Here is a 24,803-nt window from a genome sequence, read left to right as displayed (position 1 = left end):
AGCTGTTATCCACTATTATTAAACTGGAACTCTGTTGATGTGGTAGTAAAGTGTGGTAAGGGGAAATTGCTATATAATCTTTCAGTGAAATCTCAGTCTTGTAGTAGACCTGTGACCTTCACAAGTATTTCTCTGGTGGTATAGTTTTTTCCTGTCTTCTCTTCCTTTCCCTGGCTATAGTGCTCCAAATTGATTTCTTTGAATCCCTGACCCCTGTTGACTCTCCCTCCACCAACTCTTAGGTAACGCAGGAAGGCTGAAGGGGGCTGAAGTGGAAAAGAACCTAGAATAAAGTTTCAGAATCGTGCTTTGGCAAGTCCATTCCCCTGGTGAGTAAGCATTTGTTAATGGAGAAGACTGGATGACAATGTTGCTGATTCCCTTTTATAGATGAAGAAATTGAGACCCCCCCCCCCAGAGAGGTTAAATGACTTGATCAAGGACACATTAATAGTTCACAGCCTCAAACATAAAACTTTGGGGTCTAAAGCAATGCTTTTCCTAGTCTGCCAAAACTGGTACCCACTGAATTTTGGTTGCAACTCTCACCTCTGACAGCACTTGGCATTGAACAGTAATTGACACTGAACACCAGCTGCCAGGGCTCTCCCTGTGGACACCTCACCTCTGACAACTGGCAATGACTCTCCTTTACCAGACTCTGGTCAGGCTCTGTGAACCTTCTTCTCAATGAACCCTTGGCATTCAGATTTCCTTTTCTGCCTTTACATCATCCAATTTTAGCAAGACTTCTGCTCAATCCATTTAACCAGAATCCCCCACCCTTTATATCTGATCATTCTAGATATCTTTCCAAATTCTTCATCTCCGACCATCTCTCACATGATATCTGATCATCCTGGCCAGCTTTCAACAAGAATCCTGTCAGATTGGTTTTGCCAGAATCTTTCCCTTCCCCCTGATATTTCCTCTTAATAATTTTCTATCCACTCACTCCATTCTGCTCCTTGACTATAAATTCCCACTCTTCCTATTGTATTCAGAGTGGGTCGATCTCTTCCCTACTGCAAAACCCCACTGAAGTAGTCCCTATACTATCTGAGTGGATAAACTCTGCCTTAGCATTCTTTAACAACGGTTTTGAGTAACTTTTTCTTTAACACAACCACAGTACTGGGGTCCTGTCTCAGAAATGCAGCATGTAGCTCCTATTTGTGCCTGCTGTACCTTCTGGTTTGCTTTAAAGGAAGTTCCTGAAAAGGCAAATGGCAGATGACCCGGTATGGGGAGTCTTTGGAAGAAAGGAAGCTTTCGCAATCCCATATGTGGAGATGGTAGCAACAACTTCCATGGTGTGTGTGTGTATTGGGGTGGGGGAGTGTATCTCTCTTCCTCCATCTCAGGGTATCCTTTCCTCTACTCAGCCCCTTTCTCCTGAACTCCAACACCAGGAGACAGGCAGTGGAGTATGGCCTTCTGTTCACCATGCTTGCTTTACAGTGCAAACTTCAAATATTCAGATTTATGTAATACCCTTAGTAGAATAGCTATTATAGCATCACTCAGAATTAAGTGCTGAACATGTATCTTGTTGGTCAGATTCCAGAGAGAGAGACTGCCTTTTTGGTAGTAGTCCTGGTAGCTAATTTCTAGGATACTTTATAGCAGTGGTTCTGAAAGTGTGGTCCCTGGACCAGTAAGAACAGCATCATCACCTTGGGAACCTGTTAGAAATGCAAAATCTGGCTAAGATGGTGAAACCCTGTCTCTACTAAAAATTACCAAAAAATTAGCCGGGCACGGTGGCATGTGGCATGTGCCTGTAATCCCAGCTACTCAGGAGGCTGAGGCAGGAGAATTGCTTGAACCTGGGAGGTGGAGGTTGCAGTGAGCTGAGATCATGCCACCTGCACTCCAGGCTGGGTGACAGAGCGAGACTCTGTCTCAAGAAAAAAAAAAAAAGCAAAAAAAGAAATGCAAATTCTCAGGCTCCACCCCATACCTACAGACTCAGAAACTCTGTGGGGTAGAGACCAAAATCTGTTTTGAACAAGTTCTCCAAGGGCTGTCCGCTCAAGTTGGAGAGTCACTGCTTTAGCTTACAGAGGCAATTAAATAGAACTGAGTAGTCAGGATATCCAAAGGTTCAGCAAGGTTCCTTAGATCCACTAACCCACTGCTCTACTCAGAGTGTGGTCTGTAGACTAGTAGCATCAACACCCCTGGGTGCTTGTTAGAAGTGCAGAATGTCAGGGCTACTGCCTCAGACCTACTGAATCAGAATCTGCATGTTGAAATTCCCAGGGAATTTAGAAGCACAAAGTTTGAGAAGTACTGCTAACCCTCACTTACACAGAGGTTAATTTTGTTTGAAGAGATTAGGGATAGAGAATCAGATAGGCAGAGGAATCTTTGGTGGCTTTGATGTGGAGCCTGAATAATTATGGATTTATTTTAGGATCCTATAAAAAGAAATTTTGTAAAGGGGTAGGTGGGGAAGCACACTGAACTAAATGATCAAAATTCACAGTCAGCAAGATTTTGCAACATTCCAGTTTCAAAGGGCTTTACAGTTATCACTTTGCCTGGTGCTCCTGATCTCTGGCAATTCTAATGACACTCTTCCCTGTGAAGTGCTTGCAGATCTACTTATGTGGACAAGATTTCCCAAGGAAACACTGTAGTCCTGTAAATTCAGTAAGAGAGGAGAATGATCAATGTTCTTACCTAAATTACTGGAGAATCCCTCTTTGGTATGCTGTGCTGTGAGATGTGGTGAAGAGAGCCCTGAAACCACAGCCTGCAGCCTCTCAGAACTATTTTTTTTTTTTTTTGAAACGGAGTCTTGCTCTGCCGCCCAGGCTGGAGTGCAGTGGCACGATCTTGGCTCACTACAGCCTCTACCTCCCAGGTTCAAGCAATTCTCTGCTTCCGCCTCCCGAGTAGCTGGAATTACAGGCACTCACCACCATGCCTGGGTAATTTTTGTATTTTTAGTAGAGACGGGGTTTCACCATCTTGGCCAGGCTGGTCTTGAACTCCTTTTTTTTCTTTTCTTTTCTTTTCTTTCTTTCTTTTTTATTTTATTTTATTTTTTTTTTTGAGACGGAGTTTCGCTCTTGTTACCCAGGCTGGAGTGCAATGGCGCGATCTCGGCTCACCGCAACCTCCGCCTCCCGGGTTCAGGCAATTCTCCTGCCTCAGCCTCCTGAGTAGCTGGGATTACAGGCACGCACCACCATGCCCAGCTAATTTTTTGTATTTTTGGTAGAGACGGGGTTTCACCATGTTGACCAGGATGGTCTCGATCTCTTGACCTCGTGATCCACCCGCCTCGGCCTCCCAAAGTGCTGGGATTACAGGCGTGAGCCACCGCGCCCAGCCTGGTCTTGAACTCCTAACCTCCTGAACCACCTGCCTCGGCCTCCCAAAGTGCTGGGATTATAAGTGTGAGCCACCATGCCCGACAGAATTCAAAAGGCACTTCCCTGGGCAGGAAGTGAAGGCTTCTTTTGTGTGCAAAGCCTCATCAAGCATGAAGAGGAGGTTCTGAGACCAGAGAAAACATGGTGGTGTGCTGGAATGCAATACACCCATCCCCATCCACAGCTCTGCCTGCCTAAGAACTTTCTGCGGGAAGAAGAGCTGCATACTCAGCAGCAGGATGAATCCAATTGTCTGTAATGACTCAGATGGAGGCATTAAAGACCAACAAATTGGCAATATGAGTATTGAATGTAGATTAAGCACCCATTATTGCCTGTTGGATCAAAGAAAAAAATGGCTACATGTGTATTTACTCAACTGGCAATAATGGCTTTGAAAGAGCTGGCACATATGAGGAAATAGCAGTCATTTTCAAAGTAAATAGTAATAATGATAACACACCTTACAGAAGGCTATGGTTACATAGTGCTTTCACATGCTTTATCTCATTCTATCTTTACCTTAAGTGGGTGAAGGAGATGCTATTACACCCAGTGCAAATAAGGGACCTGTTTCTCAGGGAGGTTAGATGATTTGCCCAAAGAGACATAATTAGGAGAACTGGGACTTGAGCTTGTTGGCTTTCCTGATTCTAAATCCAGTTTTCTGTTCACAACAGTTAAATTTGAGCCTTGCTACTAAAAGTGTGTTCTGCTGGTCTGTAGCATCAGCATCATCTGAGATCTTGTTAGAAATGCAGACCTGCAAACCCTCTGAATCAGTCTGTATTTTAGCGAGATGCCTAGGTGATGTGTGTGCATGTTAAAAAGTCTGAGAGCAGTCAAACAAACTTTACTCATTATGACTACTTGCCTATACCACAAGAACAAAAACAAAATCCAAAAACTCAAACCTCACACAAATACTACAAAATGTTTTTGAGCATTTATAATGATGGCTTTATAGCAGAGATGCATTTTGTTTTTCTTGAGACAATTAGAAAGAATTGACAAAGCCATGGTATTAGTGACAGCAGGAGAACCTCATGGAAGAATGGGCAAAGGAATCTCTATCTTCAATGCCGAAAAATTAGCAGTTGCAGTGTTTTCATTAAACTCACAGAAATATGCTGATTTTGTACAGTATCATTTTTTTTTAAAGTTTGCCTTTTAGAACGATACTTTCTGTTACTCTGGGTCAACTTTTAAGAAGAGTGGGACTGAGCAACATCAGAAAGGTGATCTCTTGAACACTGGTGCTATGGCCAGGAAAACCACTTGTCCTTGATTTTTTTTTTAAAGTGTGTTTCCTATTTACATTTGAGTATGGGTGTGGCAAATGTTTTGAGACTTTCTTCAAGTAAATAAGGGAATGTGTAGTGTAGGGACTTGATTTCCAGGGTGCTCACTGGGAACCGCAGAGGACTCCACCTTCCCATATGGAAATGGACTGCTGAATGGGGACTGAGGTCAAGTTTATACCTTCCCAAACTGTACTTGGACCAGAGAAGGTTGTCAGATACTTGGTTTTCTAAGAATTTCTCCTTACATAAATGGCAGCAGATCTGGAAACAGAATGGATGCTTATTGCTTATCAACAAGTTTGCAACCAAGATTTGTCAAGGATGAAAAATGAATGTAGAGCAAAAGAAATTACATGGTCATGCTACCAGGCAAATTTATATTTGACCAAAATAAGTCAACAGGGAGGGAGAGCACATTTTCCATCTTACAAACCATCAACCAGTAACAATTTATTAAGCACCTGCTGTACACTCCACATGATGCTAAGCTCTTGGAGGGATTTTGCAGTGTCAGAAATTGTTCCGGTCCCTGAAGAGTTCATTATCTTGCTTAAGAGAAATTATCACATGACAATACAGCAAATTATGTAAGAGTCTACATCTATGCATTAAAGAATGTAGGTAAGAATGAAAGCCCAATAGATTTAAGGGAGAGAATAAGCCATGAATCTGAGAAAGCCTCATCAAGTAGGAGGCATGTGAACTGGTCCTTAAAGAGTGGTGGGGGGCACTTCTAGGGAGAACAATGAAAGTACATGTGTGAAGATGGGGGCCTGTAGACTTCTGTATTCATAAAGGTTAGAATGGCTGAATATATGCCTCTCAAATGTGGCGGTTTGGTATCTAAAACCACACATTCTGTTGGTGTCTAGGCCCTGTTTGGAATCATCTTTACCAGCATCCACTGGCACTTGTCAAACCGAAGAATAACTAAATAGCTATGCTGGATCATTCTTATCTGCAAGCTTCATGGAGACAGGGTCATAGCCATCTTGTTGAGTAAAGGAATAAATATCCATTCCCTAGAAACCTAGGCCCTAAATCTCTAGCAGTGTAACTCCAGAGGAATATGAGACCCTTAGGGCAGATGCTCTCAGGGTCCTACCCATATAGCCTCAGCTCATACTCGCCTCTCCATGCTAAGGTTGCTTGCTACAAACACCAATAGCTCTGTGCCCAATTCTTTTAAAAAAATTATAGGGAGAAATACTACATATGAAAATGCCAGAAATTTAATGCTCCTAAATGCAACTCAATCAACCAATGATGGCTAGAGTTGGGGAAAAAATATTCAGCTTCTCTACCCACAATTGAGATTTCTCCAACACATATTCTACAGTGTCTCCCAGAGTTCCCCAGTGAGACTGAGCCCCAGTTGCCCACAATAGCTTAATAATATTCTCTTGATTGGCTTCCTGCTACTTACTGTTTTACTTCCCCACTCCCCTATCAGCCTTTTCTGATATCACCTCCCAAGATAACCGACTACACTTTAAATAAATCATCTTAACTGTACTTGAAGCCTATGAATTAAAGTTAAAATGGAAGGCCTAACAATGGGGATCTTTCAAAATAGCAGAAACAATATTCTCAAGAGGATTTCTTAGAGAGCGAGAAGATTAAAAATAGCTTTTTCTGTTTCTTCACTGCCTCCTTTTGTTCAAAATATGAATTCAGAAGTTCCAAGCATAACAAATTATTCAGGGCTTCCCATAAGAAATAACAACTGGTGTTGATTTCCTCTTTTTTTCTTTTCTTGTCTTTTAAAGGTTAGAGATTACTCACCTCCCCTGCTGGTCATTAAATCAGTCTGGCAGGATTCCTCAGGAGTTCTGTGGCCTTCTGGGTATGTGGTGGAGACACAGGCAGTGCTGCAGACAAGCCTGCTTGCTGTGATGTGCTATGAAGCAGGTGACTTCAAAGGTCTGCTTTAAGCCTATCTCAAGTATCACTTGGGGCTCACACTGAGCCCCCAAATCGGGTACCAGATGGCACATCCCACAAAGTCAGAATTGATCAGCTCACCAGCATCTCACATTTCCCTAGCTCTTGTGCCAAGGGACTGCAACCACTCAGAAAACAAATCACTTCTGTTAGCTTACTTATCCTTCTCATACTTCTAAGGAGTCACCAGTTCAATGCTTGAGAGTTCTGTGAGGTTTATTATAGGTCTAGTGAATCCTAAGAGGTTCAGTTTTTGTGGCCATTTAAAAAATAATCATCCTTCCCTAACTCTGATATGGCATCTTTCAAGATGCTATGAGTCATTACAGAGGTGGGCTTCCTCTCCCACTATGGGTTTTTATTTAAATTTCAGTTTAACCAAAGTTTGTCTCAAATGTGTACCTGAATGGAGAATTAAAAGATTGCTCCCCAAATCTAAATGAGACAAGTGGGCATTTGACATACTAATCACACAAATGAAACATACTTAAAAGTCAGACAATCCTAGGATGAGATTGTGCTTAGATTATTTGGATACACTACCTATGAAATGAGAGGAGAATGAAAACCGATCTCAGTCTCTCCTTAATTTTCCCCTAGGGCAAACTTAAAGTGTAAAAGTCAACTGACTGACCCAGCAAATGCACAAATGCTGCCTTTCAGATCCAGGCTCAGTCCTTTCTAAGAGTATCTGCCACTTGGATAACTCACCAGAAGGGACTGGACTGCCCAAGGCTTCATGGCATCTGTCACTAGACAAAGCACCCGGAGATGCTAAGAGAAGATTCTAGCATCAGCCTCTGTGGAGATGACCTTTAACGTGCCTTCTAAACCCAAGGTTCTTTGATTCAGTGTTTCTTAGATGCAAGCTCTTCTATTGTCATTCCATAATTGAAAAAGCAGAGAGGCTGGAATAGGCAACAAAGCACTGCCTCCTGCCTCCTTCTCAGGTCGCTGCAAACAGTGGGGTCTTACACACTGTCAGAAGAAGCCCGGCCTCAGTGGGCAACTGCTACCGATTGATGCTTAAGGCATGCCAATAATGGGCACTCTAGTAATTGACAAGTCTCAAAGGCCAGTGTCAGTTTAGCTACTTTGTCATTCAAGCAGATATACTGCATTTGGTTTCTTGGGCTCCTCTACAGCAGGTGAGATTTAGACCTGAAGAGACAGAGCTACTGAAGAGAGCAAGATAACTGCATTTTGAGGAAGATTATACTGGAAAATCTGTTCTCTGCTCAATTGCCCAAGAGAGCATCACCTCAGAGGTCATAATATTTGTCCCCAGAGTTCTATGAACTTCTCCTTGGTATCTTTTCATTTTACATAATCAATATAGCCAAAAAGAATCTTTAAAAAACAAATGTGCAAGGCAGAGAGTTCCTCTACTTTGGCACTATTAACATTTGGGGATAGACAATTTTTTGTTGTGGAGGCCATGCTGCACGCACATCACAGGATGTTTAGCAGCAAACCTGGCCTCTACCCACTAGATGCCAGTAGCACATGCCTCTTCTCCAAGTTGTGACATCCAAAAATGTCTCTAGACATTGCCAAATGTCCCCTGGGTCAGCCCCAGTTGGGAACTATTGCCTTACAGGCAATAGTTAACAGTATATAGTTAACAGTATTAAATTCTTGAAAGTGCTTTAGTAATGAAGTTTTAGGATACAACATAGGAACTTTTAACATAAAGGATAACAAATCTTTCAGGCTTTGTGAGCTATCAACAGTTTCTGCTATATGGTCTTCTTGGTTTTTATTTTGTTGTGTTTATAATCCTTTAAAACTGTAAAAACTCAATCTAAGTTCAAAAATAGGCTGAAAGTTGTTGATCCTTAGACCATAGGGAAAGAAATGATGGGGATTCCCATAATGATTAAAAGCACTGAGACAGTATATGGAAAAGCTGTCATCTTGAACCAGCTGCTCAGGCTTTGTGACCCTGAGCTAGCAGTTATGCTGCCCTTCTTAGAAAACGTGAAGTAAGTAACTTCAAGTTAGATTTTATTAATCTTGTTTGCAACTTAATTCTGTTTAATGTATTTAAACATAAAAGGTTTAAGTAAAACAGAAACTTGATATTTGAACGAAATGAGATCTAGTAAATGGAAGAATGTTTGCTAAGTGAGGATGCGTCCTTCCTGTGGTTTGGAATAAAGCATCCTATGAGTTTCCTCTGAAGATGAGGACTTTGTACAAAGCAAAGGCCCCTACTCAATTTTAAAACTGAAATATGCTTTGATGTGACTACAGAGGTTATCAAGGAGGGAAGAATGATATCTTGCAAACAAAGAATTCTAGAAACTGTCTGCAAAGTTGGAAAAATAAAAATCTCACTATACGAATGCATTTCAAATTCGTTTTTATGGAATTTTCCTTAACTCATCACATAGATGTCTGAGTAAACTAGGGAGGGTCTATTCAACAAGTATTTACTGAGTAGCTACTATGTGCTGGGGACTGTGTAAGGCACTAAAGTTCAATCCACCTGAACCCTACCAATGAGCAGCACTCAATCAGGAAGCTGCTACATTCAATCATCCAGAGATTTTTTCTAATAAGATATTTTCCTATCCTTGTACATTATTAATTACATATATGTTATGCTTTACTTTGGGCATTTGGAGTTTCTGTATGTGGATTTTAATTAACACCAGACAGAATCAATCAAGGAAATATCCTTATGATCCAATTACCATTATTCAAACAACTGTATGGGGTGGGATATAAAACTTTGGTCAACTGTACTTCATTTGGATAACAAAAATTTACATTTTAAATCATTCAAGTAGTGTTTCATATAAAGTAAACTATAGTGAAAAGAACACTAGGCTTGGTGTCCAAAACCGTGGATCCAGTCTGGTTCTGGTTCTAGCCTTGTCTTTTTTCCATGGTCAAGTCAGTTAACTTCTAACGAGTAGTTTTCTCATATGTAAAATGGGGATATAGCATTTTTCCTAGTTTACTGTATTTAAACATACTGTATGTTTATAACCTATAAAGTCCTATAAAGATGATGTCACTATCGTAAGTACTGGGCTGTACTGATTCTTCACTTTACATGGATGATTCTGGAATATCGAGTATTGTTTTGTTAACAGCCTGGATCAATTATCAAAGGGACCTACTTACACTTCATTTTAGGTGATCGCAAAGAAACGTATCTATAAAAGCTAGTGGGGCCCTATTTTGAAATTTGCTTTGAGATGAACATCATGGATTTTCTGTTAAAAGATCTAATCAGCTAGATTTAATTTTCTAGGAAAAGGAAGATGTTTGAAGAACAGCATTTATTTAAAGAGGTTCAGAAATTAATAATGCTTGTGCTCTTATCAGCACCACCAGGTCCTACCCACTTCTGCCTAATATTACATCTTTGCCCTGTAGCCTTTCGGGTAAACAATGCTGGGAAGAGTCTTGCCTCTAGGTGTGGGGTCAACTTTTACGCTACAGTGTCAGAGTACGATAATCACATCACTTGCGCAAATTCGAGAAAGCTCCTCCAAACCAGATCAGCTGGATTTTCAAATACAGATATTTTTCTGTAATACTCTCAATTACATTTAAAAACATCAACCGGGCATTTCGTTTTCTGTCATCACTCCCTCCCAGTCTATTTTTTTTGGTCAGCAAATAGCAGGACCAATATCCCAAGAAGGATCTCCGCCTTCACTGAACAGGTACAATCCCAAAACATTAAGAGGAGAGAATGGGTCTAATCTTCATGCTTGAAGCAACACCCTACACAGCCCTACAAGTCACTTCCTGTGTTTTGTACCGGGGTCTGAAAAAGCCTTAGACCCTTCTTATGCTTTGTCCACTTCACTTCATTTCAAATACGATGCCATTAAACAGGCAGGTACTGTTCAGCGGTGTGTACAGTGTTCACTGTCAATGCTATCCTTGATACCAGTAACGAGGTACCAGAATAACACTAGTAACGACAACAGCAGTGATTCTTTCACTCCTGACACCTTTTGTAAAGGACAAGTCATCATGTCTCTAAATGGAAAAACAAAATTAAAAAAATAAGTGCTCACTCCCACACTTTACATTACCGTGACTACTGAAGGTCCATTTTCCTGTCCCCTGGCTCCAAACCTACCAAAAATAAGGGCTGGATGCAGAAAGAAAACATTAAATATATAATTTAAAATTGAAGACATTTCCCTTGGTTTCATAAGTCTGGGTTTTTATAAGCGGTATTCACTCATTTAACCAGAGTGTCATCAGCTAGAAATGAGTTCGGACCACTATTAGGCTTGGTTTGGATTTTATTCAGACACCTAGAAGATGAAAAACCCTCCCACTTCTTAAAACAATCCACTGACTTGACCATTGTCCTTTAAAGTTGCCCTTTAGACATGGAGGCAAAGACAAGCCTCCCTCTCTCCAGTTTCAGCCTTCTCTTATTATACTGCTTTCTGTCCTGAACTGATCAAAATCAAATAGGGAAGAAATAATCCAGTTGAAAGAGATCTGATGTGCTTGTTGATGTCTCATTAACCTTGAGAATGAATGTAAATGGTAACTGCCTGTCACAGTTTGTGAGGGGGGAAATAAGCCAATGGAAACATCACCTTGGAAAAAAAAAACACAGAAAGAGAAATATCATTTAGTAGATCATCAATCAAAACATGGGGCATTTCCAACTGTCAGACTGGTTAAATTATAGTTTCCTTACGCCCATGATGAATCTACTACATGTTTTCTTGGGAAAGCTTTTGGAGCAGTATTTATCTGTGTGTCACAATATAGTCACTAAAGTATTGAAGAAAAAAACCTGATGATGCTGGAAGTCTAATCATGAGAAAAACAAACATCTCAGGATTAATGTTATTAAGGCTTTATGATGAGTAAATGTGTGATCTGTGAGCCACTGAGTGTGGGAAGATTCTAATTCCACTGAGCCCCTAGTCAGCTTCCCCTCATTACTAATTGCTGATTGATAACATGTCAACAAACAGAGGGAGGGAAATAATAGATGAAAATTGGCTTGTCTCTAGGGATAAACTGTTACCTGTAGAGGAAAAGAAGAGGCAAGAGTTCCCCAGGTTTCCCGGCAGACTCCCCTTGGGATAAGTAGACTAGAAATCTAACTGGCCTCTAGTACCAGATCTGGACTAGAGACTCACACAAAGCCATCACCTTCCTTCCATCCCTCTGCACCAGAGTCCCAGCTGGGACTGGTTCTTGTCTGCTCTCCCCAAAGGAGAACCTTAAGTAAACAAGCCCCACAATCCCCATCAGGGATTCAGATGGAACACTCTCACCAATTTTTACTTTTCTCTCCTGAGGTCTCTACTTTTCCATCTGTAGTCCTCACTCCTCTGCTTTTCTTAGGAACTTCCTGAAAGTTACCACCATTAACCTCACTTTCCACGCCAAATTCCCACCTCAAGCTGATGGCAAAACCGGTTTCTGCGAGTGTCACCCTCTAACCAGCTGCTCCGTTTCCCGTGCTCTTCTCGAGGGCCACACAGCCCGACTTCCATTCTCACCCTTCTGGCTTTGCCCCTCAATCCCATGCTCAGATGCACCCAAATAAAAGTGGATTGATCGCCTCCCTCTTTTCCCAAAGTTTTGGCATTTCTTGAGGAGCTACTGTGAAAGACGAAGTAACTGCAAATTACAAACATAATTTCGTACCCTAGAAGACAGAGATGGCTACCTCGCTCCGGAAAAGACAGCAGCAGGGCAGCCCCCTGTCCTAGCCAGAAATCACATTTCTTTCTGGGCGGGTAGGAGGCATTTTCCTCACCATCCCGCCTCACATTCTTTTGCCCTTTCCCAACCTCTCCCACCAACAACCTTTCCTCAAACACTCGGGGGGCAGGCGGTGCAGAAAAAGGGAGAAACAAAATTGAGGACAGAGAGGGGTATCTCGGAATCCCCTCCAAGCATAGTATTTTGTTCTCAAGTAGTAGGACTTTACAGAATGTCTTCTCTTCTGCTCCTTCCTGGCCCAGTTACCCCAAAGCCTCCCTGCCCCCAAACCCACTGCGACCAAAACAAGCGCACCGACCACAGCACCGTGGCCGCCGTCGCCGCCCCAACTGTTGCAGCAGCTGCGGGTGGCGGCAGAGGCGACGCGGGCAGGGCTGGACCCGGACCCCGACGCTCCCTGCCGAGGAGGCTGGGAGGCTCCAGGCGGCCGCCCTGAGGCGCGCGGTGCAGGAGAGCCCCTGCGGCAGCCGCCTGGGCTAGGAGAGGTGGCGCTCTCAGCCGGGACCCCAGCGCAGAGCCAGCCCGACTGCCGCCGGGGCGCTGGCGGAGTCTGCCCGCACCCGCCCCCCTCTCACCTTTAAGATCAGGTCGGTGTGGTGCTGGTCCAGCATGTTGGCTTTTTGGAAGGAGGTGACGATGACCCGGCCGTAGCGCCCGGGGGTCTGCAGGTCCGAGTAGAGACGGTGCTTGGAGCGGTTGACTGGGAAGAGGCTGTTAACGAGGTTGCGCTCGATCTTGGCCAGGCTGTGCTGGGGCGCCAGCAGGTGCTCCACGCTCTCCTCGACCTGGTAGCGGCTGAAGCTGGCGCCGAGCAGGATGGAGATGAGCACCGGCGCCGAGGCGAAGAAGACAGGGTGACTGGCAATGAAGTGGCCAAGCCGGGAGAAACACGTCCTCAAGCCCCTGTGCAGAACCTGCCGCAGCATCCTAGAGCAGAGCGGGCGCGGGAGGAGGGCGAGGCGCACGCTCGGCGCGGGTTCGGGCGGCGGCGGCGGCGGCGGCGGCGGCGCCCGCGGCGGCGGCGACGGCGACGGCGAAGGCGAGACCCTGAGCTCTCCCGGAGCCTCGGCAACACCATCGGGGAGTCCCGCGCCGCGCCTCGGGAGGGTCCCCTCGGGCTGGAGACACGCCCTCCTGCCCGCGGCCGCGCCCTCCCGAAGAGCCCCCCAGCTTGGCGGCCTCTGCGCCGCCCCCACTCCGCCCTATCGCGTGCGCCCTCCCCACCCCCCGCCGCCTCCCCGCCCGGGGGGCTCCACGTCTCCCGGCCGCGTCCCCACTCAGCGCGGGCGGAGCCCGGGGCAGCCCCCGCGGGGTGTCGTGACCCCACTCACCCGACCCCCAAGGCCAACGATGGGGTGGCGCGGGGAGCGGCGACGGCGCTAGCGCCAGGAGACTGCGCGCCAGCCTAGGAACACGAGGACAGAGAATTCCAGGCTACACCCAATCCTCTCCCCTGTGCGCTCCCCTCCCCCGGCCCGGTCCAGTCCGGCCCGGCCCGCGGAGCTCGCTCTCCCCTTCTCTGCCCTCCTCCGGGAAGACCCAGAGATAAATAAAGAAATGGCCCCGATTTTCCAAACAAAAAGTAAAGAGTTCTCCGGAGGGGGGAGGGGATGGGTGTCGCGCGGACCCGCTCAGAGCCGAGTCTCCCCAGAGGCGAAAAGGAGCAGGCTGAAGACTGCGTGCGTCCCAGCTCTCGCCAGGCTCAGGTGGTGGCGCGCACTAGCTGGTGCCGAGAGGGGGTGGGGAGCGAAGACGCTCGAAGGTGGAAATCACGCCTCCTCCCAAATAAGAGCCGTTTAAAATATCCCCAACACCGTAGCTTCGGTGGGACCAAGGGGTCCGGCTGTGTGTCTGGAGCACGTCCACTCAAAAGGTATCCTTGGAGAATCTTTCTGGCACTCGTTTAGGGTCACTCCAGAGTGGACTGGGGCTGGCCAGCTCTGTTGCACACCCCCCAACCTCCCCACCCAGTCCGTTAGTAATAAAAGTGCTGATAATGCTGGTCAGTCGATAGAACTGTCTGTCGCCAGGGCTCCCGGGCTCCGGGGCTCCGGGGCTCCTGGGCTCCTGGGCTCCCGGGCTCCCGGCTCTTCGCACTGCCTTCTCCTCCTCCTCCTCTCTCTGTCGTCACCAGAAGGTCTGGGGGACCTGGTGCGGCGTGGCTGGTCTGGGGGACCTGGTGCGGCGTGGCTGGCGCGGGCGCCACTGCGGGCATAGAGTGTTTGAGAAAGGCTGGCCAGGGAGTCAGTAGCATTAACCTCCTTCTCTGCCTCACTCCGCCCTCTCCTCCCCCACCCGCGAAGGTGTGAGAGTGGAGGGAACCTTATCTCAGACCAGGAGAGATACAGGTCTCGGAGTATGTTGAGCCGCAGGGGGCGCGGGGGAGCCCGGGGGGCGCCGATGGCTTGGCAAAGTTGGGCGTGTGCATGTGTTCGCCAGCCGTGAGCTAGCAGGCAGTCACCGTGGTTCCCCTCGCACTCCCTCTCTGGAGAATTCCCCGAGAAGGCGGGCGCCGGCTTCGGCTGGGGGAAAGACCTGCGGCGGCGGCGGGAACGGCCACGCACAGGTACAATTTAGCGCGTTTCGTTTTGCGCTCCAAGCTCCTGGGTCTGTCCACAGCAACGCAGACCGAGCGGGATCTCGGAGTCTGGGTAACTGAGGGGCTCCCTCAGGCCAGGGGGGTGGGGTCCAGGGCACTGCGAGGGATCAGCCTCCCGCTGAGCCTCCCAGTGCTAGGGGTCGAATGGGAGGCGGTGTCCCGCACTAAGGAGCTAGACATGCATATTAATCAAAGCTGAAGGCAGATGGAATAGGGACGGAGGAGGAAGGGGAGTGGTGCGGCAAGAAAGAGGAGAATGGGTAGGAGAAGGTGCCTCTGGGAGGCATTTCCCTAACGTTCCCATTCCAGACTCCCCTACACCTAGCGGCCCTTCACTTCTCAAACTGAACTTGGGAACTTGCACGTTGGAAACAGGAAGTCGCGTTTTGGGAAATCCTCCGTATTTGATGATCTCCTCCCTTCCCCCATACCAGACCCTCCTTCCTACCTTTCCTCAGCAACACCTGCACCTGCTGCACTGCCCGCCCAGGGGACACACCTGCCCTGACCTGCTTGTGTTCCCTAGGTCCTTCCACCCATTTCTCATCCACTTTCTGTGCTCTTCCTCCTTATTCCCCACACTGCTCTGTTGCCAAAGGCTCCCCAGGACGCCTAAGTCCAGCAACTTCCAGCGGGCTCCCCACCCCCAGTATTGCCATCCCTGGGAGGGACACATAGGAAGGGGCTAGAAATTCCCCATGCCACACTGCACTTGTGCCATTCCCCCAGCATCTTAATTTCTGCTCGCGGAGATGCCGCTGTTCTGCAGCGCTTTGCTGATTCACGGTGATCGCGGAGGGAAAAACCTCATTGACTTGTGCCCCTGCAAGCTGCGAGGCAAGCGTGAGTGGCTGCGAGGGCACACGCTTTGGGAAACCACCCACCATTGCGTAGCCGAGGTGCTAAATGACAGGGTGGATGCCCCGCGTGGCTCTCAGCCCGGGCAGACGGAAAGATGGAAGGGCGGGCGGGGAGGAGGGGTGGCGGTGGGAAATACTGCGAACCCAGCTCTTTGCAAGGGAGCCAGCAGCAGCTAGTGGGTGGGCACTTCTCAGGAGGCCTAAAATCGGTCTCTGCACAGGGAATGAACAGAGCTGTTTTAGATGCCCTGATGCCAGCACCGGGACAAAAGTAACAGAAGGTAAACCAGCTGACAGGTCTCCTTGGACGCCTTTAACATTTTGACGAAGAAGCTCTTTTCATTCTGAAGTCTTTGACCCTCCAAATGGCTCCCTCCCAACCTCGGTTCGCCCTCTTCCCTAGAATTTCCAGCCTTTTAATGTCAGCCCTCACAAGGACTGAAGAACGGAGTGCCCTCCCTCAGTGCCTGGGCTGCATCTTAGAGCAGGAGAAACTGCATTGCTCAGCTGGCCAGGGCGAGAGTGTTGTCCTCCCACACAGAAAAGGCCTTTCCTTTGGGGCCAAGGCACTTGTTTCTAGTCCTCCCTACTCTATTCCTAACTGTCCTTACGTATCTTTAGGGGCGCTTCCACACTGTATGTTTCAATTTGGAAACAGAACCAAGTGAGTGTGGACCTTGGGCCACCTTTTACTGCAGGCAATCCAGTTAGTGTTGTCTAAATTGAATTGGAGCAACAGAGAGAGTGAGAGTGAGGAGAGAGAGAAAGAGAGAGAGAAAGAGACCACACAGAAAAGGGCAGGAAGGGTGTTGACCCCTCCCGATTTTTCTTCTCTTTTTGTAGACGTTCTGGGAGCACTGCCTCCACCAACGACTTGGGTTTGCATTGGGACCAATGACTTTGTGATCAGAGCTTTCACCAGAACGTTAATAAGTTATTACTTTTTCGGTTTAAATTGAATACATATTAATTTTAGACAATTTGGAAAGGAATAACAAGAAAAAGAAGTAAACCAAAACACCGGTATTGGTGTACTCCCACTACCTTTCAACCTTTGTTGATAATTGATTGTACACATAGGCAATATAATATAGAAGTTGAGGCTTTTGGTTCTGGAGCCACTGAGTTGAATCCTTGCTCAACTATTTACTAGCTAAAATACAATGGGTATCTTTACTTCTTTATGGCACAGTTTTTCTCCTCTGGAAAATAAGAATAACAATACCAACCCTATAGAACTGCTGTGAGGATTAAATAGATTAGAAGATGTAAAGCACTTAAAGCAGTGCCTACAGCCTGAGATATCACTGACATATAATAAATGATATTTGTCATAATTCTATTCTACACACATGTGTGAAAAGAAAATCAGTTCCTGGCATTCAGGAGCTAGCCTGGCACTCACAACTATGTTTGGTGTTCTCTCACTGAATGTAAACCATTTCCTGAAACACTAATGTCAGGTAAGAGTATTCTGTAACTGTGACGGATTAAGACAAAATTAGGACCACTCCATAATCATATCTGAAAACAAATAAAACGTGAACCTTGTCCAAACCACAAAAAACGGCTAAGCATGTGATCCTGGCTAATATGAGTGACAGTTGTGGGTTTTTTTTTTTTTGTTTTTTGTTTTTTTTTTTTTTTTTTTTTTGAGACGGAGTCTTGCTCTGTTACCCAGGTTGGAGTGCAGTGTCGTGATCTGGGCTCACTGCACCCTCCACCTCCTGGGTTCAAGCCATTCTTCTTCCTCAGCCCCACCCTCGAGTAGCTGGGATTACAGGTGCCTGCCACTACATCCAGCTAATTTTGTATCTTTAGTAGATATGGGACCAGTTGTGGCCTTTTAAAAACAAATTACAGCCGGACATGGTGGCTCATGCCTGTAATCCCAGCACTTTGGGAGGCCAAAGTGGGTGGGTCTATGAGGTCAGGAGTTTGAGACCAGCCTGGCCAACATAGTGAAAGTCTGTCTCTACTAAAAATACAAAAATTAGCTGGGTGTGGTGGTAGGTGCCTGTAATCCCAGCTTCTTGGAAGGCTGAGGCAGGAGAATCACTTGAAACTGGAAGGCGGAAGTTGCAGTGAGCTGAGATCATGCCACTGCACTCCATCCTGGCCAACAAGAGTGAAATTCTGTCTCTAAATAAATAAATAAATAAGAAAATATTACAGTTTTAGTGTCATTCTAATCTTTTCTCCCTCTAGAAAAAAGATTAAGACACTCAGACGTAAAACTACCCCTGCTTCCTAATGGTACCCGATCCTGTGCAAGCCCCACTGACTTCAACCTTCCCCCAAATTACTTAACACAAGTCTGAATCCTAGAAGTCCTTTCTAACGTCTTCTTCTTAAGACACCTCTTAGTTCTCCATGGTGTATGTTCCTTGCTGCAACAAGAAGGAAACCCAGTTTGGTCAACTATTTGGTGTGGTCTTGGTGGTCCTTGGCAAGAGGGCACTGACAATGTATATATAATGTTTATTTACTTTCTTTTCTATAATTTAAGATCATAGTAAACATTCTGATTGATAGCTATTTTTTTCTCATTAAACATATCCAATGAACATTTTCTCATTTCAATTATTATTGCTATAAAAGATTTTATGGCTGCGTAGAATTCCATCATACATCTGAACCTTAATGTACATTATGCCATGTTGTTGGCCACTTAGTTTTAAAAATTTTACTACTAGAAATAACACTGAGATGAACATCCTGTACAGAAATCTTTGGCTGTATCTCTATTTTCTTAGGATCAAATATCTGCCACTACATGTTAAGTAGACAGCTCCCAACAAATGCCTTTCTAACAATATTTAAATTGGAAGGGACAAGGGCATTCCTTCACAGGGATTAAATTCTTTGATGAAACACCAAATTAGTCCTATTTTACAGGGATTTCTATCATGTGCTACATTTGGAATCAGTTTTTTGGCTCAGTCTTGCTCAGATATGCCAGAGAGATTGATCATAATATGGAGTAGGGATTCAAAAGAAAAGATTCTTTGATTTGATAAGGTTACAAAGGCCTGCTCTTGTCTAGCAAATGCTTCAAGCATTAGCTTTTAATCATATCACCATTTTCTGCCTGAGAAACAACAAAATGTTTTCATACATATATCTTAAATCTGAACAGTTCTGTGTCTACCATGAAATCACTATGAATAGCAGACAATATAATACAAAGAATATTTGGGAGCTGCAATTGAGGGTAGCAGTTACTGTAATGTGTTTATTATTTTATACCATCCCAATCTCAATAGTTTTGACATATTGCCAAGTGGTGGGTGTTTCTGCTATCCTAAAAGACCTACATAAGATTTCTTGGAGAATGGAAGCACATGCAGAGAAGGTCAAAGTATAACAAGAATTATTCTTTCAAAGTGGGGAAGCTCTTTGGCAAACATCAGAGCTCCCTTGAGTGGGGATGTCTCCATGAAGTATCTACTGGGTCTCAGCCATGTTTTAACCAAGAAGCTGTTTTATGCACAGCAACGCTGTATTCCCTGAAATGGTACCCAAAGAAATTTCTAAAGATAGTTTAAACTTGAAATTGAAAAGAGAAAACGTGTGGCAAGCCTTAATTGTTTACTTAAAGAGACACACTGCTGTGTGTGGATGATTCCCTGCTCAAAAGTGGGCTAATTGTTATGTCTGGGTCTTTCTGGATGTTCTGCCAACTCAGCAGGCTTTCAATATCATCATGAGTCTTTTGGAAGGATTATTTGTGAAGATGTAAGGCAAAAAAATCATGCAAAATTATTTTTCTGAATAGACACAGGACTCAGGGCCAAATGAGAGATATTTCATGTTCTGATTCAGGGGAAAACACTTTGGCACGCACTCTCTGGATGTCTGTGCTCACAATGCCACTGGTGAGTTAAAGTGATCAGTTCTAAACCTTTGCTTGGCTTTTTTGCATGGCCATACCTTCTCTCTACCTTTCAAAATCCTTCCTCCCTTCAAGATTGTCTCAAAATCCCAGCTCACACATCCAATAAACCTTCTATGACTGCTACAACCAACATTGGTTAATTTAACTCTATTAACTCTGAGCAATTTCATTTGAATTATTTCGGTGAGCAAATTTCTACTGTGCTTCGTAACCAGGAGAAATTGAGCAAAGGATTCCCTGCTCTCAAGGAATTTGTAGTTTAATATGGTTAAATAAAAATACAGAGGATTAAAATATGAACCTGTATAAGGTAAATTTCAGAGAAGTACCGTCCTATCAGTGTGTGGGATTCACAGAAATCATAAATGGTATCTGGCCAGTCCCTGGTCTTAGAATACATTTAGCCCTAGAGTTAGCATCTTGCTTGATGTTTTCAGCTTCTTTGTTGTCTGATGTTCCATATACATTATATATATTATACATTTTTTCCTGTTCTCTTAACAAAATTTTAATTGCCTACAGGCCAAGAACCTTACCTTGAACTTTTGATTTTACCTTTAGACCTTCAATGCTAGGATTGAGCACAGAGCAGGCTTGAGTGAATGCCTTTTGGTGGCTTATTAGAGTAAAATATACAAATCACTCAAGGAAGATAAGGATGCTACCACATTCAGACAAACGGTTTTTAAAATCATTTTGTTAGAACCAATGATCAGTTATTTTTTTAAAAAGTAGTTAACAATTCTGATTTCATATATTCAAAATATTTGTTATTCCATGTGAGAAATTTGAGCTGTAAATAAGATGGATGGGAAGTGCTTACTTAAGAGAAACTCTTTAAATTGGATGTGCATATTTTAATACACAAAGAAATGTTGCTAGCTATAAATGAGTATCGTTTTGCTAAACTGGGCTCAATGGGATACTGGTTCAGACACATTTTACAAGGAACACTTAGAGGCACTTGGGACATTGAAAGCAGCGAAGTGTATATGCATTCAAAAACTAATCTGTAACTCAAGTGTATGGGCAGGTAATTGTGTTTCAGCACACATCAACCTTTGATAGCCTTTTGATCACTGGGCTGGGCTGGTGTCTCCTTTCTTTTTCTTCCCCTGGGGTGGTCCTAAAGTTTTAACTTGGTCAAAGAGGATGATCACTGTATTCTGGAGATGCCTGAGTCATGTCACTTTCTTAATAGCAAACAAGATGCAATTCAGGATTTTCATTAAGTCCCACTAGTTTCCCTTCTACTCGATCTAAATGAGGACAGTTAGGTACATTTTTCACTTTCAGCACCAGGGACAGATCTGATACAACCTAGCTACCCCCTACTCTTTTCAGCTTCTATCACTTGTAAGTTGGTTTTAGAAAAATTTTAGAGCTAAAAAAGTTCTGTAAACTAATGTAATCCAGGGGTTGATCATCTTTTTCTAAACCAGGCCAATTAAGATGAAAATAAATTTAAGTCGATGGGCCACCAATACAATATGATCATATTTCAAGTTGCGTCCAATACTTTTATACCCTTGTGATGTTTATATGAGGAGGGAGACATTTAAAGGGAATTGTTAGAAATGACTCTAAAATATAATCTCTTGCATTTAAGGAGTAATTGTGCTGAAAATTTACAGGAATAATAGAAAATGGGAAAAGAATATTTTTATGCATTTCATGTGCCAAAGTTAGCCCTAGGCACTTTCAAATATTTAGCCTATATGATTTGTAGAATCATTCCGTGGGCTCTTAATCCCATTGTCAAACCCATTTTAAAGAGACAAAGTTGAGGATTAAGGAAATTCAATATCTTGTGCAGGGTTACACCATAACGGAAGTATAAATAGAGCCCAGGTCTGTCTGATATCAAATTCCATGTTTTTCCATTCACTCATTCTGCTGTTAAGCAAAGTATTACTTGATTCCATTTCTAAAATGCCTTGACTAGATTTTAAAACATTCTAGTCAGATAACATAATATGCCATGAATATTATAAACAATTTAATGTTATTTCTGTATTTGCTACTCATTTAAAAGTGCTGTAAAATGGCAATATTGTGGCCTATCCATTAATCAGGTTTTCAGTGTTTGGATTCATTTCTAATGTTGGTATTCTTTAGAGAAGTTCTGTGGACCAACAAAAATATTGTATGGAACCAAAAGTGTTTGCTAATCTAATCCAACCCACTCTTTTTGCAGATGGCAAAACTTATGCAGTCCTTGTCTGGATTCTACCAAGAAAAATCCCTCAAAATGTTAAAATGGAAAACTGTCAAGTGGTTCTAAAATACATAACAGAAAAAGTAACTGAATAGACTCTGACCTTATGCATGTTAAAATTTTTCCATTCTTTAGTGGTTCACCAGTAGTCATGATATTGCTAAGGGAAAGCTGCTTTAATTCTCTTCTTTTACTGTGCAAAGTGAACAGAGAGACCATTCTAATCACCAGATCTGTTGTCTTATGTTTGAACATAGGGGACGTAAGAAAGCAGGGGGTTTCCCGATACAACTCTTAGCTTCGGGGCAGTCTTTCTTTGATGTTTATATATTTAATCCTTTTAAAACTCATACTCTAGAGCATAACCTAAGAACAAAGCACTTCATCCCTTCTGTTATTAGAACTGTGTACTTCTTGCTTTGACTTTTTAAAAATAACAGAGCTACAAGGCATTCTGTTCCCCATGGCTGATCACTTCCTTCTCATAAATGGCATTATGTTGGTGAATTAATTAATAGTAAAATCTGATTTACATATTCACAAATATTAGAATTGTAGAAAAGTTCAATCAGGAGGCAGCTCCAAGGAGAGGCTAAGTGAGGGAAGACAAAAAAAAAAAAAAAATCAAAGCTTCCTTTTTTAGACAAAGCACAGAACTTGGCATTTCTAGGGCTGCCCTGCTTCCGCCTTCAGGCATCTTCTGAATATTGTAAAGGGGATTATTCTGGACATGGAAAGCTCTGTTCTGTCATGGGTTGAAAGGTTTAGCCTCAGGTGAATGCCATTACCTCCTGCAGTGTGCTAAGCAACAGGAACTAAAGTAGTTTGGGTACTGGCCTAGCCATCGACAGATGAGGTCCTTCATCTAACTCTGCTACATCACTGTAGTTAAGATTTCTGTTCATCGGGGCAATGGATGCAGCAAACCATCACCATGGCATGTGTATACCTATGTAACAAACCTGCACGATCTGCACATGTACCACAGAACTTGAGAGAATACTAAAGATGATGATGATGCTTTCTCCCTCCTAAGCAGGGTTTCAGATGTAAAGGTTGATGACATGTAAAATGCTTTGAAACAAACGTATACATTATTGGGCCTTCTAGATCCGGGGCACTTTGCTAAACGTGGAGCATGAAGATGTAAAGACCTTGCCTTCAAGGTGCCAGAGTGCAGTAGAGTGAGGCCAACAAGTGAAACAAGAAAGTTGTGTAGCGTGGCAAGGACTTTGGTGTGCTATGCGATCAGCAAGAAGGTTCCTCTAACCTAGCCTGAAAAGCAGAGGTGGGGGGCGGTTGGAAAAGTTTTAAAGAGGGTATGGACAGATGCCATCTGGTGCTCCATCCTTATCCACCCACCCCCAGAAGTTCACTCTAGGTAGTTTCCATATACACTGAAGTCTTCCTGCCCCTCTCTGTCTGAGATATTTTCTGGCCATGGGACACACTGGAAATGCCAGAGAGCTAACAACTCTAGAAGTGACCGTCAATTAAATGAGGGATAGGATAAATGGATAAATACCCAGACTTCTTTGCCTGGCAGTGGAACAACTCAAAGATACGTTTCTCACAGGCTCTCAAAGAATTCCAACAGAAAGGATCCCTCATTGTCCACAGCAATAACACACTCATGCTCATTAACACATGCTTTATAAACTTTTCTCTCTTCTCTGTCTCCCTTCTCCATTCCCTCACTCTGCTTTCCGGGAATCTTCTCTGATATAACCCATTTGCTTCCACATATTTATTTCAGAATCTGTCTTTGGTGGAACCCAACCAAACACAGGAGATGACATCCAAATGGAATCTCAAAGGTTAGCAGTTAGTCAAGCCTAATAAATGTAATGGTATGTAATAAACTATATTTCAGTAAAGCTGTTAGGTAAAAGAGTTAGCTAACACACCTATGAAGAGAAAGAATATTCTAGGCAGAGGGAATAACATTTCAAATTATAAGGATGGGATAAAGATCTTAGCTTGTTTTGAGAACTATGAATAGCTCAGGTTAGATAGGCAATAGTTTGGAAAAGTATACCAGAACTAGGTTAAAGGAACTTATACACTGAAATAAAGAGATGAGTATTTATTCTGGAGATGAGAGGGAGCCATTTCAGGGCTTTAAAGAGAGTTTATGGTTGGGTTTATGTTTGTTTATATTTTATAAATCTGGTGGCCACACAGGAGATAGATAAGGGAAAACAAGACTAGAGGCAAAGATACCAATTAGGAGATCATGATAATAATTATGGCAAGAAAGGATCAGGGCCTGAAGCAAGGTAGAGACCAGTGGGATGCAGAGAAAGGGAAGAGCTGATATGTTTTTAGGGAGATAGCATTGGCAGGACTTGGATGATTGAAGAATGGAGCTAAGACACTGCATTGTGGCTTCTGATCACACAACATGATTCCAAATAGCCATGCCAAACCATATCCAACCCCAGAAGTATTGGTTAACTTTTTATTTTTACCAAATTCCACTGAAGAACAGAGTTTCTTATCAGAGTGAGGAAGTAAAAAAGGTGGACTGTGTTAAGCTCTAGACTATGACAAATGGGGGTGGTTATAATATTTTGGGAATGAGAGCTGGACAACAGAGACCAGTAGCCTGGAATGTGGCCTGGAGGAGTTCACAAGGTAGAGGCTGCAATCCATTCTGTTCCATCCACAATGTAGAGATTCATGTGGATTAATAAATGTCCTTGCTTCTCAAAGAACTGAGTTAGATATGAGGGCCAGTTGGTTAAGTGAGACGACTTCATTTGAAGAAGGTGTAAGGAGATAAATCTGGAGGAAGGATGAGAAGGAGGAGGGGGAGGAAATGATTGGTTTTCGTGGGTGAGAGTCTCTGGAAACCTCCTGTC

The 24,803-nt window shown here is 43.9% G+C and overlaps 1 protein-coding gene and 1 long non-coding RNA gene across 4 annotated transcripts in view; one reads left to right on the top strand and one right to left on the bottom strand.

Moving 5' to 3' along the window:
• PTCHD1 (patched domain containing 1) overlaps positions 1–13,507 on the bottom strand; it is a 58,719-nt gene extending 45,212 nt beyond the window's left edge. The window contains exon 1 of the mRNA XM_003924095.4: positions 12,940–13,507. Coding sequence (XP_003924144.2) covers positions 12,940–13,290 — 351 coding nt within the window. The 5' untranslated portion in view covers positions 13,291–13,507. The remainder of the gene's footprint in view (positions 1–12,939) is intronic.
• A 1,048-nt stretch (positions 13,508–14,555) lies between these two features.
• Positions 14,556–24,803, top strand: part of LOC141582777 (uncharacterized) — a 1,185,669-nt gene continuing 1,175,421 nt past the window's right edge. For all 3 annotated transcript variants that reach the window (XR_012515645.1, XR_012515646.1, XR_012515644.1), the window contains exon 1: positions 14,556–14,930. This is a non-coding gene — a long non-coding RNA (uncharacterized LOC141582777). The remainder of the gene's footprint in view (positions 14,931–24,803) is intronic.

This window comes from Saimiri boliviensis, chromosome X (genome assembly GCF_048565385.1).
Source record: "Saimiri boliviensis isolate mSaiBol1 chromosome X, mSaiBol1.pri, whole genome shotgun sequence".
In the NCBI taxonomy this organism is placed as follows: Eukaryota; Metazoa; Chordata; class Mammalia; order Primates; family Cebidae; genus Saimiri; species Saimiri boliviensis.
Note: the sequence above shows the minus strand (reverse complement) of the source record. Positions and strands in the feature narration are given on the sequence as shown.